We start from the raw sequence: 15,205 nt of genomic DNA, 5'->3' as shown, positions 1-15,205 counted from the left end.
CACGTTTTTGCCATGGAATTTTTGCTCCGATTTCCTATGAATTTGAAAACAGAATATTATTCCCACGTTTTTGACATGGTTCATTAAAATTGTCTGTCGAAAATGTTTTAAGAGCAACACTTGCAGTCTTTTTTGAGAATTATAATAAAAAGGCAAGGCTCAATTGATGAACTCTCGAATTATAGCAATCCTTTAAAGATTATATACATAATTTGACCGGTCCTTAACTTTGTTGAAGAATATACATCTTCAGGTTCACGTTTCATCACAAGGTTTTCCTGGCAATACAGTCAGGTTCCTGGACTGAAATGCACGAGGCGTAACTAAACTGGGTGCCACCCATATGGGTGGAACGCAGCCGCGAGGTCGGTATTGTTGAAATTCTGATTTGTTGTGATGTTAACCATTTAGACCCCGCGGATTTTTTCTCTCACAGTTGGGTGGTATCCAGATTCGCTTCGTGCACCTCAACCAAGGTACCGTCGTTCCCTCATACGCAATAGCTTTTGCTCAACGCCACAGATACGCGTTAGATTTTACAAAGCATAAGAGCATCTTTCCATTTGGACCCAAAATCACTGTCGTGGCGGCAATCTGTGCAGATTGTGATCGTCGTCGTTGTTGTTGTTGTTGTTGTTAAGTGGTCGTTGTCTATGAATTGTTTTTAATGCTTGTACAGTGTATTTTATTTCTTACGAGAAAACTTTTTATGTAAAATGTTAAATTTTAATGTCTAATGTAAAGCGCCATGAGACTGCCATTCGGCGGTGAACAGCGCTATAAAAGAATGTTTTATTAGTATTATTATCATTTGTTGTTGTTGTTGTTGTTGTTGTTGTTGTTGTTGTTGTTGTTGTTAATTTCGCAAGTTGACATTGGTACCTGTTGCGATTTTTGATTTTAAACAGTCAGGAGTTGTCGTGGAGTGACACTAGTACGAGAACAAGAGAAGAACGGTGACGGTGGACGAGACAGTGATGACGAGGAACACCCAGAACAGCAGGTTGTCGATGGAGCTGCCCACGTCCAGCCACGTGATGTAATTCCACACGTCATAGTCCACGTCATCCTTGACGTCATTCCTGAAGAGGGGCGAGGACTCCGCCGCACGCAGCTGGTGAGAGTCTTTCTCCAGCCCCACCACCCTAACAACCCCACCTCCTCCATCAATCCCTCCCCCACCCACACTCCCCACTCCATCCGCGTGCAGGACCCCGTGGTTGACGTGACTGTGGGGGTGACGCTCTTCCAGCAGCTTGCGGCCCTCCCCACCGGAGCCGGCTGTTCCATCGGGCGGACCGCGCTTCCTCATGAGGAGGAAGTCTCCGTTGTGGAAGCTGTGGTCGTGCTCCAGCTGCCTGCGTCGCTGCTGGATCTTGAGGCGCTGGCGGATCTGACGCATGCGGCAGCAGAGGAGCCCCTTGAGGTAGTTCGGGATGGGTCTGGTCTCGTCCTGGTGGATCATGTTCATCACCACCCCTGAGGACAGCACCGACAGTGTGCTCAGCGACAGCAGCAGCGTCAGGTACACCGCTGGAAACACCAGAGAAAGAAAACAAACAGATTAGAGATGAGTGTTTATTACAGACAGCGTGCTCACTATCTCTTTCTTTCGTACCATTAGGAATATGTTTTAAGTTTAGCTTTGAGAATGAAAGGAAACTAGCTGAGTAGGCGTTAGCTTGGAGCTCGATCTCCACAACGTTACCAGTCAATCTGTTTCGGACTTTCCATTTGTGTATTTTTCATTAGTTTCATTGTTTTACAGTGAATAAAATCTCATCTAGAATGGAGATGCTCTGAGACGTTTTGGGCATGACTTCGCTAATAGACGACGAAGGGGAGAAGATCTCTATCACACAGCAAATCTCACGACCCTTGACTCACCAAACACACCAGCTACAATGTAAACCCCCAAACACACACACACTAACACACATACACTAACACACACACACACACACACACACACACACACACACACTAACACACACACACACACACAAAACACTCACCTAGAATGGAGATGCTCTCAGACGTTTTGGGCATGACTTCGCTAATAGACGACGAAGGAGAGAAGACACACACACACACACACACACACACACACACACACACACACACACACACACACAAAACACTCACCTAGAATGGAGATGCTCTCAGACGTTTTGGGCATGACCTCGCTGATGATGGAGAGATAGACTGTGAAGGACAGCAGGACGGTGACAGCCAGCGCCATCTTCTCCCCGGACGACGCGGGCAGCAGGAACACCAGCACGTTCAGCAGCGACAGCATCACCACGGGGATGATCGTGTTGAGCACGTAGAACGTCCTCTTGCGGTGCAGCGCGATGCGGAACGTCACGCCTGTGTGCGCTGTGCCTGCAACGACCACGGCCAAAAATGTGAACGTTGTTAGGGTGTAGGGTTAGGGTTAGGCATGTGGCATAGGACATCATCACGAGGATGATTGTATTCAGCATGCGCGTAGAACGTTCTCTTGCGGTGCTGCGCGATGCGGAATGTGACGCCTGTGTGCGATGTGCCTGCAACGACAAAGCAGAGATGTGTATGTCAACACTCATCTATGGACAAAGACAAGCATGTGAAAGATGTGGCATAAGACATCTCCACTGGCATGATGGTGTTCAGCATGTAGAAAGACCTCTTTCGGTGCAAGGCGATGCGGAAAGTCAGTCCGGTGTGTGCTGTGCCTGCAACGCCAAAGGGAAAACTGTGAAAGATGTGGCACGAGACATCACCACGGGGTTGATGGTGTTCAGCGTCAAACGTTCTCTTGCGGTGCAGTGCGATGCGGAACGTCTGTGTGCGCTGTGCCTGCAAATACAACAGGAAAACCGAGTGCGATAAAGAAAGTACCATCAGCTTTCCACTGGGAGGAAGCGACCCAAATTTCCCAGCGATGGGACAATAAATTAATGAAAATGAAAATGAAATGAAAAGATGAAAGCTTTAAGAACGTGAAACTTTTCTTTTTGTGTTCTTCTTTTCTTTTCTTTTTGCTTTAAGGGAGCTCACACACAGGGTAGTAAATGTGGAGAATGGTGAAGAGTTGCGCAGAACGGCGGTTAAAGAAAGATTCTGCGGAGAATAGGTCGGGAATGGGGTGCATGGGGTTCTATTTCCATTCACCACAGAAATTAAGGCAACAACCAATCAGCGCTTTTATTGCTTTCTCCGGAAGCTGATGACTCGTTGACCAAAACTCGCTTCGCCCAGCAATTCGATGGAAGCACCCATTTCTCATCTTTGTATTCTCTCTTCGTTCTCCTTCTCATCTAAAATAATCGCAGTTGCAGCTATCGCAGAGGTCACAATTTCTTTCAAGAGTTCGGCGACGTCAAGATGATTTGATCTTCAAACAATGCGGCGCGCTCGGAGAAGTAACGTCACTTGGTCGGGAATTCACGAAACAATATCGTTTGATCGAAGACACAACGTCACGTAATAGTATGCCTCAGCGATAGCAGAATGCGCGTGAGAGGGAAGGAAGAGAACACAGCAACAGACTTTGAGCTGGACAAACAAGGGGCAATACCACAGTAAAAGGTAGGCCTACTTTTCGCACGACGAAGCCACAGGTCAGCCATTAAACACTGGGAAGGATCCCACAGCAAAAACTTCACAACATGCAGCTCATGAACACTTCCCCGCATAGAACACTCATAAAAATTGCATGAAAGAAACCCAAAGGCCCCAGATAGCTCTTCCATAGTTGACTGCAACGCGTAAGACATCACTTTCCTCTTTTCATACCCGCACTTATAATCACATCGCTCATCGTTGAAGTCGGACCTGCCATAGTCTCACAGGCCCAGCGGAATTCCTACAAAAGATACAAGTACGTAACTGCACTCAGGATTCTTGAGCTTTCTCTTGTTTAGGAGGACACGGAACCCGAGGAGGCATTGACTCTTTCGTGATTACGTCACCACACACAATGCTCGTGTGATTGGATGTCCCTTTAGAATGAGCAACCATCGTCGCTATATTGGTTTTGTTGCGCATGTCATGCTCGTCAAGATTGATCGGACTTTAAATTATGTGATTAAGTAATGAAAGATACTTTATTAATCAGGCATTGACCGATAACCCACAAAGTACAGAGGTTGATGAGGACACATAGGGTGTGTACGATAAAAAAAGAAAACAAGTCGCGTAAGGCGAAAATACAACATTTAGTCAAGCTGTCGAACTCACAGAATCAAACTGAACGCAATGCAATTTTTCAGCAAGACCGTATACTTGTGGCATCGTCAGTCCACCGCTCGTGGCAAAGGCAGTGAAATTGACAAGAAGAGCGGGGTAGTAGTTGCGCTGAGCAGGATAGCACGCTTTTCTGTACCTCTCTTCGTTTTAACTTTCTGAGCGTGTTTTTAATCCAAACATATCATATCTATATGTTTTTGAAATCAGGAACCGACAAGGAGTAAGATGAAAGTGTTTTTAAATTGATTTCGAAATTTTAATTTTGATCATAATTTATATATTTTTAATTTTCAGAGCTTGTTTTTAATCCAAATATAACATATTTATATGTTTTTGGTATCAGAAAATGATGAAGAATAAGATGAACGTAAATTTGGATCGTTTTATAACATTTTTTTATTTTTTACAATTTTCAGATTTTTAATGACCAAAGTCATTGATTAATTTTTAAGCCACCAAGCTGAAATGCAATACCGAAGTCTGGCCTTCGTCGAAGATTACTTGGCCAAAATTTCAATCAATTTGATTGAAAAATGAGGGTATGACAGTGCCGCCTCAACTTTTACAAAAAGCCGGATATCACGTCATCAAAGGTATTTATCGAAAACAAGAAAAAAACACGTCCGGGGATATCATTCCCAGGAACTCTCATGAAAAATTTCATAAAGATCGGTCCAGTAGTTTCGTCTTAATCGCTCTACACACACACACGCACAGACAGACAGACAGACAGACAGACAGACACACACACACACACACACACACACACACACACACACACACACACACACACACGCACAGACACACAGACACACACCACGACCCTCGTCTCGATTCCCCCTCTATGTTAAAACATTTAGTCAAGTTTTGACTAAATGTAAAAATCAAAACTTGACTAAATATAAAAAGAAATAAACAAGTCGCGTAAGGCGAAAATACAACATTTAGTCAAGCTCAGTCGAACCGGCTCACAGAATGAAACTGAACGCATTGCATTTTTTTCCGCAAGACCGTACACTCGTAGCATCGTCTGTCCACCGCCCGTGGCAAAGGCAGTGAAATCAACAATCCAGAAAAGCGCGGTAGCGGTTGCGCTGAGGAGGATAGCACGCTTTTCTATATCTCTATTCTTTTTAACTCTCTGAACGTGTTTTAAAATCCAAACATATCATATCTATATGTTTTTGGAATCAGGAACGGACAAGGAATAAGATGACATTGCTTTTAAATTGATTTCGGAAATGTAATTTTAATCATAATTTTTATATTTTTAATTTTCAGAGCTTGTTTTTAATCCGAATATAACATATTTATATGTTTTTCGAATCAGAAAATGATGAAGAATACGATAAACGTAATTTTGGATCGTTTTATAAAAATATAATTTTAATTACAATTTTCAGATTTATAATGACCAAAGTTATTAATTAATTTTTAAGCCTCAAAGCTGAAATGCAATACCAAAGTTCGGCCTTCGTCGAAGATTGCTTGGCCAAAATTTCAATCAATTTGATTGAAAAATGAGGGTGTGACAGTGCCGCCTCAAATTTTACAAAATGCCGGATATGACGTCATTAAAGACATTTATCGTAAAACTGAAAAAAACGTCTGGGGATATTATACCCAGGAACTCTCATGAAAACTTTCATAAAGATCGGTCCAGTAGTTTACTTTGAATCGCTCTACACACACACACACACACACACACACACACACACACACACACACACACACACACACACACACACACACACACACACACACACACACACACACACACACATACACCACGACCCTCGTCTCGATTCCCCCCTCTATGTTAAAACATTTAGTCAAAACTTGAATAAATGTAAAAAGAGACTGCTACCAAGAACAATCAAGCATATTTCTTTCTGCAAAATATGTTACCCTGGTAATAGTTTTTTTGCAATGTCGTTTGAACGTGTATTCCATCCAAGTTGTAAGTTAAATCTGTTTAGTATTCGGGGAAAGAAAATAATCGAGGAAGAGGATACAAAAACCACTTGCGAAAAGCTGGCGAAAGTAATACCATCAAAATCCACCAAACCAGTTTGCAAGACGTAACACCCTGGTGTAAGGCTGATACAGAGTCATTTATTCATTACTCTTTAATAACAATTGGCCGCCGTTAGTATTAGGCAAGGCGAAGGCGACATGGGAGAGAAGATAAAACCTGCTCACAAAAAGCTGTCCAAAAGATTGCCATCAAAATCCATCAAAGTAAAAGTTGGACATCCCTGAGCTTGCAACTTGACAAGAGATACCCGTGCCCAAACACTGAATTCTGCATACAGTCGGGTGGCTTTACTCGATCAATCCGTGTTAACAGCATTTTAGGGTGACGACTATATTGGTCTACATACATCCCCGGCCGAATCCTGACCGGGACGGACATGGGTCAACTTTATGTGTAGACTCAGAGACGGTATCCATGTCCCGCCCCCGTGTCACCACAGAGGCACGTAAAAGACCTTGGTCATTCTGCCATAAGTGCAAGTGGCCGATTACACCCAAACACGCACTCATCTAAAGTCGGGGCAACACCCGGGAACATGCCCCTAATGTTCTTACTGTGAAGGCGTAAAACAACATTAGGCCCCCCAAACAAAATTGTCTGTTTACGGTAACCCGACCGACCCTATTTTTTTCACGCGACCCTAGACTTTTTTTTTGGCATTTGGGGGAGAGAGAAAAAAAATTAAAAAAAATAACGTAAAAATATGGTTTTTTGAAAAAGAAAAAAAGAAAAAAAAAATTCCCGACCTACCGACCCTATTTTTTTGGCCTATGTTACCGTAAACAGACCTTTTTTTTGTTGCCTTATTATGCAACATCTGCATGTAAGAATCAGCGAAGCCTCTCTGCGGTGTGCGAACGCTATGCTTGCACACTTCTCATCCAAACCCCACTTACCAGGTCTGTATGTGGAAGGGTAAAAGTAGGGCTTGGCGAGGGCCTCAGTGATGTCCCACTCTCCGTTCTGGATGCAGGCGTCAAGGCTGACGTAGTCCGAGCCGGGCTGTACGTCCAGGGTCTTGTTGGTGTGCATCCAGGTCAGGAACTTGATCTCGCACTCCTGGAAGTCGAAAGGGTACTTGCCGATGTTGACCTCACAGATGGTCTTGGTCAGTATACCCGGCTCCCAGGACATGTGGCCTGTGTGTGCGATGCTGACCAGCATCGTGTCGCTGCCCAGCTCCGCGAAGTTCTGGGCTCTGAAAGGGGTGAGTGTGAGGGTTGGTTAAAGGAGTTGGGTTTTTTTTAGGTTTTTTTTTTTTACCTCAGTTGCATGCTACAACACTTTTTTTTCTCAATCAAATTCTTATATTTTCAATTACAAAATAAATAAAAGGAGTTGTTAACAATGGAGAGCGCACGCAAACAAACACACAGACCTCACCCCACCTTCTGTCTCTCATTCTTTTTCATTCTCTCTCTGTCCCTGTCTCTCTGTCTTTCTGCCTGTCTGTCTGTCGCTCTCTATTCCTCTCTCTCTCTTTCTGTTAACCTCTCTCTAAAATAAAGGGTATAATTAGTTCTCTCTCTCTCTCTCTCTCTCTCTCTCTCTCTCTCTCTCTCTCTCTCTCTCTCTCTCTCTCTCTCTCTCTCAGTCTCTTCTCTCTTTACGCTAAAATATTGTTCTGTTGATCTCTGAGCTAGGAAAGGGATGGAAAGTTCAAGTTTTTTTTAAAGAATAATACACACAAGCATCCTCTCACAAACACACACACACACACACACACATACGCGCGTGCGCACGTACCAAGACTGTATTGGCTACAGCAAACCTTGATCCCATGATGAGCTTTTCATCAACAAGTTTTTACACCTCTAAGCTTCAGGCAGGCACACCAACAGAAAAGAAAATATCATACCACGGCATGGAATGAAAAAAACATCAAATAGGGAGCAAATTGGGTTTAAAAAGAAAAGAGTCAATTATCGTGGCATTAGAGAGGACATTAAGTTAGGAACACTCAATGATTGATAACAACTACAAGCGTTGAGCTTATAAATCCCGATGTCCCTGTTCAAACCCCGTGGATGTCGTCAATGAGTAATTGCAGTAATTATGCTGATGCTAATTATGTGTGTGAGTGGGTGTGCGTGAGGGTGGGGGTGTTGGTGATTGGGTATGTTCGTGGGTGCGTGCGTGCGTGCGTGCTTATGTACGTGTTCGCTTGTATCTGCATGAGTGCGTGCGGGCGCGTAGTTGAGAGGGGAGTTCAATGTCTTAATATATTAATTAAACTACATGGTGGTACCAACATCAAGAAGAAGAAAAGGCAGAAGAAAAAGACGAGCTTTGCATAGAAACGCACACGAAATCCCTGACATTTTTCAAGCTGAATAAAAGTAGACTCTGCAGACCAGTCTGCAAAGCAATGCCATTAACAGGGATAAGCTTCTTTTGATGTTCGTACTTGCTCACCTACTCTCCACCTCGCCATAATGACTGTTACCAAAACTCTTCAGAACTTGGCTCTTTGTATGTGTCTGAGGTGACTGATTGGCCAGTGTGTGTGTGTGTGTGCAGGAGGGGCGCACTGTCTCCCTCCCTCCCTCTACGTTTGCGTGTGTGTGTGTGTGTGTGTGTGTACGTAAGTGGTTATATGCTGTCACGGCAATCTCTCTCTCTCTCTCTCTCTCTCTCTCTCTCTCTCTCTCTCTCTCTCTCTCTCTCTCTCTCTCTCTCTCTCTCGCTCTCTCTCAAAAAAAAAAAGAAGAAAAAAAGCATGTATACTTTGCTTATTCTGTTACCATCGATAAATAAATAAAGTTCAAAGTTCCCTCTCTCTCCCCTACCCCCCTCTCTCTCTTTATTGTGTTGCTAGAAAGAAAAATAATAACGTGTTTATACATCTAAGCGAATGGAGGCTCTCATCGATTACCCCCCCCAAAAAAACAACAAAAAAACAACAACAACAACAAAACAAACAAAAAACAACAACAAAACAACCTTTTACCCTTCGTCTTGTTTTGCTTACCTCCCAAACATTACCATACCATTTTCGTTAAAATCCTGTATCAATCACACTGCTACGAGCTTAACAATTTAAAAAAAATACAAAAGTTGAGGCAATGATAAAAATGATTCGGGGACTGAGCAAGCGATCTATCATGTTTTTATCTCTTGGAAAAAAGAGAACAGCTTTTGTGCGAAAACAGTAGATGATGCATCGCACGAATTACAGAGTCTGAACAGAAAATGGAAACTGACAGCGAGGACAAATGCTTGCCCGAGGCTACAAGTCGTTCGAACTGAAACTTGAGCATAGGTTAGCTCCAGAAAATTTTATTTGTGTGTGTGTGTGTGTGTGTGTGTGTGTGTGTGTGTGTGTGTTGTGTGTGTGTGTGTGTACGTGTACGTGTCCGTGCGTGCGTGCGTGCGTGCGTGCATGTTTGTGTATGTGCGTGCCTGCGTGTGTGTGCGTGAGTGCGGGAATATGTGTGTGTGTGCGTGTGTGTGTGTGTGTGTGTATGTGTGTGTGTGTGTGTGTGTGTGCTTGCGTGTGTGTGTGTGTGGGGGGGGGCGTCGCGGTTTGGATGGTGAAGGTGGGTGGGGTGCACGGTGTCTTTAATGAAAATCGGCAGGGAATGCAGAATAATTTAGTGGCTTCAGTTTTGTTTTTTGACTTACGTATTTTCCACGAGTAGATCGGGAAGCCAGACAGATTTCTGACTTACGTATTTTCCACGAGTAGATCGGGAAGCCAGACAGATTTCTGACTTACGTATTTTCCACGAGTAGATCGGGAAGCCAGACAGATTTCTGACTTACGTATTTTCCACGAGTAGATCGGGAAGCCAGACAGATTTCTGACTTACGTATTTTCCACGAGTAGATCGGGAAGCCAGACAGATTTCTGACTTACGTATTTTCCACGAGTAGATCGGGAAGCCAGACAGATTTCTGACTTACGTATTTTCCACGAGTAGATCGGGAAGCCAGACAGATTTCTGCGCCACGGTGATGTCCTCCACACCGCCATATTCGTTGGGATCCCAGGTCAGAAACTCGTCATCCCATTGCTGAAATACAAATGTGTACTTTGCAATTAAAAACAAAAATATGACCCAGACCAAGGCCGACGCCCCCCTCCCATTGCTGAAATACAGTAGTTTGCAATAAAAATGTAAAAAACAAGAATATGGCCCAGGCCGACGCCCCTCCAAGACAAACTGTTTGGACCGATCACCAGCTTCATCTCCAGAGCTGGGATCCGAGTGTAAAAGGCGATCGACAAGAAGAAAACAAAAATACAAACAAATACCTCGCCGGTATCTGGAAAGCGAGTTTCATCGACGATTTTGAGATAAGTTTATTATTTGTACGATACGTGTTTGTCTGTCTGTTTACTTAAAAAGACCACTGGGTCGACGTACTTTGAATGTCACGTTTTGTTTTGTCTCTAAGGCCAAACAAAATAATAGGTGTGGTTACGGTAACATAGCCAAAAAAAATAGGGTAGGAAGGTAGGCAATCACTTTTTTTTTTTAAACTTTTTTTTCTAATGTGTACAAATCAAACCTACTTGACAGGGAAAATAAGTGTGCGACTCGGGCGCTTTCGCTTTCATTGCGTTTTCTGCACTCGTTTACTTGGTTTTTTTGGTATTTTTGTGACAAATGTAATAAAAAGTTATAGGGTCGGCCCCCAAAAATAAGGTAGGTCGGGTTACCGTAACCACACCTATTTTTTTTGTAGGCCTAACCAACAATTCTTGTTTTTTGATTCTGAATTTTGGAACGTAAGCAGTCTATCTGGGTTTTTTTAATATTACAAACACCTTAAGTATAGGGAAGCGAAAACGACCGATGAATCTCCTGAATTTTAAAGAATTAATGGGCATTCCAAGCTACAAATCACTTTTTGCATAAAATATGAAAAGCATGTTGTTGTGTTATTTCCTCTTACATTTATCGTAAAGCCTCCAAACCCGTACGGTTTGAATGAGTTCAAAGATATCCTCCTTCGCGTGTTAACGCGAATGTAAACCACCACATATCTGGCCGGGATTCTGCAGGGGATAAGATCATTCTTCTACTTGGTCACATACCAAAAATGAACAGTCTGTGTGCTCTCAGTGCTCGTTTGGATTTTATGTTGGATGAATATATTAAATTAGAAAAAAAAAAAAATGTTCATAAAAGTTGCCGGTGGATTTTGAAGTATTTTGTTTATCATAACAAAAGTTCAACTCTCTATAGCAAGCAGTAAGTGGAGGAATTTATTTATTTATTTGCTGTTGCTTTTCGGGTCCAGCGGAACATAATAGGCCAAATGAGGACCCCAGTGGAGGAATGGTCTTATTCTATGTAAAAGCTGGATGGTCTTATTCTATGTGAAAGCCTGAGCAGAGCAGAGACGGAAATCCTAACTGTTTTCACGAGGCGGAGTAAAAATCATAATTGATTTCATTATTGACATCATGATTGATCATTACCTCGCGGCATTTGCACGCGAGTTTCATCACCGATTTTGAGATAAGTTCACTATTTGTATCACAAGTGTTTGTCTGTCTGTGTGCTTCAAAGACCAATGGGTCGACGTATATAATACTGGTAAAAGGGACTTTTTTATGTCAATAATGAAGCGTTCCAATTGCCCACAGTTCTGGTGTTTTTACATTTTGTCAAGTTTTGACTAAATGTTTTAACATAGAGGGGGAATCGAGACGAGGGTCGTGGTGTATGTGTGTGTGTGTGTGTGTGTGTGTGTGTGTGTGTGTGTCTGTCTGTCTGTCTGTCTGTGCGTGTGTGTGTGTATGTGTAGAGCGATTCAGACCAAACTACTGGACCGATCTTTATGAAATTTGACATGAGAGTTCCTGGGAATGATATCCCCGGATGTTTTTTTATTTTTTCGATAAATACTTTTCATGACGTCATATCCGGCTTTTTGTAAAAGTTGAGGCGGCACTGTCACACCCTCATTTTTCAATCAAATTGATTGAAATTTGTGTAAAGCAATCTTCGACAAAGGCCGGACTTCGGTATTGCAATTCAGCTTTGAGGCTTAAAATTTAATTAATGACTTTGGTCATTAAATATCTGAAAATTGTAATAATTTTGTTTTATATAAAACTATCCAAATTTACGTTCATCTTATTCTACATCATTTCCTGATTCCAAAAACATATATATATGTTATATTTGGATTAAAAACAAGCTCTGAAAATTACAAATATAAAAATTATGATCAAAATTAAATTTCCGAAATCAATTTAAAAACACTTTCATCTTTGTCGGTTCCTGATTCCAAAAACATATAGATATTACTGTATGTTTGGAATAAAAACACGCTCAGAAAGTTAAAACGAAGAGAGGTACAGAAAAGCGTGCTATGCAGCACAGCGAAACCACTACCGCGCTGAACAGGCTCGTCAGTTTCATTCCGTTTTGCACAAGTGGCGGACTACGGTCATTGTGAAAAAATACAGTGCGTTCAGTTTCATTCTGTGAGTTCCACAGCTTGACTCAATGTAGTAATTTCGCCTTACGCGACTTGTTTTTATTTCGAGGCGGATTTGGCTTTCAACATGGATGTCAGCTACAATACCAATCAGCAAAAAGTTCCCAATCTGTCCAGGCAATAGTGAGACCGTGGTGTTTTTGTGTGTGCCCGAGCAGAAGCATGTTTTTGTTGTGTTTTTTAAGTTTTGCCAAGCATATCATTGTGGGGCGTTAAATAAAATAATACGCACGTGTTTAGCCCCGTGAGTCTTACTTACCATATTAAGCCAGCCGCTTGTCGTCAGAACTTGATTCTTCATGTCCTGAAAAGAAGAAGAAAAGTGAGTGTGTCAGATAAGTTTGGAAAAAAGAATCCATGGTTTATTGAACAAGTAGACCCTTAAGGATATTGATCACGTTAAGCCGAATCACGCATTGGTTAAACGAATGCCCAATACAAAGCATCGCCCTTTATAGCATAGTCATTTTGACAGATAGGAGAGACGTTTGGAGATTCATGCACAAAAAAAAAAAATTCTGTGTAACTACAGATCGAAATGTTCCTGGCATCAATCTTCTTGATGGATGTCTCAAAAACAATAGCCCTGCCAGTGGACGAAAGACATACGATGTAACCTAGACTGCTCGTTAGTTAGTAGGAGTGGTTCTGGCTACAGGTCGAGACATTTGTCAAGCTACGAAATATAGTGAAGGATTGGCGAGACGAACATGCCAACATTGAGAGAGCAGAGGGCAAGGAGGTTGCGATACTCTCTGTCTGTCTGTCTGTCTGTCTGTCTGTCTCTGTCTATCTCTGTCTGTCTCCAACAGCGAGAACTTATCGCGATTGTACATGCTTCGGTTTCCAGCAAGCTTTGTACTTCGATTTCCAGCAAGCTTAATTGTACTTCGATTTCGACTTTTTGTAGTATGTGTTGTGTTGCATTTCCCTTGGTTTGTATATGGGTCTGTGGCCTTTATACAATAAACCGTTCAGAGTTCTGTCTGGCTCTGTCTCTGTCTCTGTCACTCTCTCTCTCTCTCTGTCTGTCTTTTTCTGTCTCTCTCTCTCTCTCTGTCTGTCTGGCTGTACATGTCTGTCTGTCTGTCTCTCTCTGTGTCTCTCTCTCTGTGTCTCTCTCTCTGTGTCTCTCTCTCTCTCTCTCTCTCTCTCTCTCTCTCTCTCTCTCTCTCTCTCTCTCTCTCTCTGTTTGTCTCTGTCAGCCAACGTTCGCCTTTCTGTTTCCGACTGCGCGTGCGCGCGTACATGCGTGTGCGCGCGCGCGTGTGTGTGTCTGTGTGTTTGTATGTGTGTGTTTGTGTGTGTGTGTGTGTGTTTGAATAAGAATAAGAATAAGAATAAGAATACTTTATTATCTCATAGAGAAATTCAGGCGTGATACATAACAATAATACAAACAGGACATGTTTTTACATAAGACATATAGCACTATATAACAGGGCAGGTTATAAACACACCTCCCACATACCTTTCTGGCCATTCCTTGCATTGTGCTTTCGCATTCAGTCATGAACACATCTATGTCTCACTTACACATCGCACACATGGACATTCTTATACGCTCAACTTACCCGTTCACACATGGAAATTCGACCACGCTCCACTTACACATTCTTATACGCTCCACTTACACATTCACACGTGGGCATTCTTATATGCTCCACTTACACATTCCCACATGGACATTCGACTACGCCCACTTACACATTCCCACATGGACATCTTTAAAGCACTGCGCTTACATATTCTCGCACACCTACGCGTATAACGGACTATGGCTAAACATCATTGCAAAAAACCATAGCATACAATATATCACAGAAAAAATACGGACGTACATAAAACCAAAACATACATGTACATTACTACTGATTGCACTGGCAGAAGAGGGGATGAGTCGGGTATGTGGATGTGTTTACATGTTGCCAAGGGTGATGGATTTGGGGATGAAGCTGTTTTGCAGCCTGAGTGTCCTAGCTTTGTGCGTGCGAAGTCTACGGCCAGAGGGAAGGAGTTCATAGAGGTGGGCAAGGACATGGGACCTATCTGAAGCTATCCGCCTACTCTTTCTCACCACACGCTTTTCATACAGGGACTCCACACTTGCTTGCTGCCTGCCAATCACCTTGCTACTGACATTCACCATTCGCACTAAGACATTCCTGTTCTTTACACTCAGACCTCCATACCAGGACACAAAACCAAAAGTGATGACAGACTCGATGAAAGAGCGGTAGAAAGTTTGAAGGATAGAAGGGTTCACATTCAACTTCCTAAGTTTCTGAAGGCAGTAGATGCGTGACTGACATTTTTTGTGTATGAGGGTGGTGTTTGCATTGAAGGACAGCTTATCATCGATAACTGTGCCAAGATACTTATATTCGGTCACACGCTCAACAGTCACACCATCAATCATCAGGTCAGGGACAGGGGCAGGGTTTCTTCTAAAGTCTATCAGAAGTTCTTTGGTCT

At 42.7% G+C, this 15,205-nt stretch overlaps 1 protein-coding gene across 1 annotated transcript in view; it reads right to left on the bottom strand.

Moving 5' to 3' along the window:
- Positions 1-915: 915 nt before the first annotated feature.
- The window catches only part of LOC138966422 (acetylcholine receptor subunit alpha-like), an 80,841-nt gene continuing 66,551 nt past the window's right edge, over positions 916-15,205 (bottom strand). The window contains exons 4-8 of the mRNA XM_070338696.1: positions 12,990-13,034; positions 10,178-10,287; positions 7,168-7,469; positions 2,146-2,385; positions 916-1,533 (exon numbers count right to left, since the gene is read on the bottom strand). Coding sequence (XP_070194797.1) covers positions 932-1,533; positions 2,146-2,385; positions 7,168-7,469; positions 10,178-10,287; positions 12,990-13,034 — 1,299 coding nt within the window. The 3' untranslated portion in view covers positions 916-931. The remainder of the gene's footprint in view (positions 1,534-2,145; positions 2,386-7,167; positions 7,470-10,177; positions 10,288-12,989; positions 13,035-15,205) is intronic.

The sequence above is a fragment of the Littorina saxatilis genome, linkage group LG1, assembly GCF_037325665.1.
Source record: "Littorina saxatilis isolate snail1 linkage group LG1, US_GU_Lsax_2.0, whole genome shotgun sequence".
Taxonomy (NCBI): domain Eukaryota; kingdom Metazoa; phylum Mollusca; class Gastropoda; order Littorinimorpha; family Littorinidae; genus Littorina; species Littorina saxatilis.
This window is presented reverse-complemented; position numbering and strand designations above follow the sequence as displayed.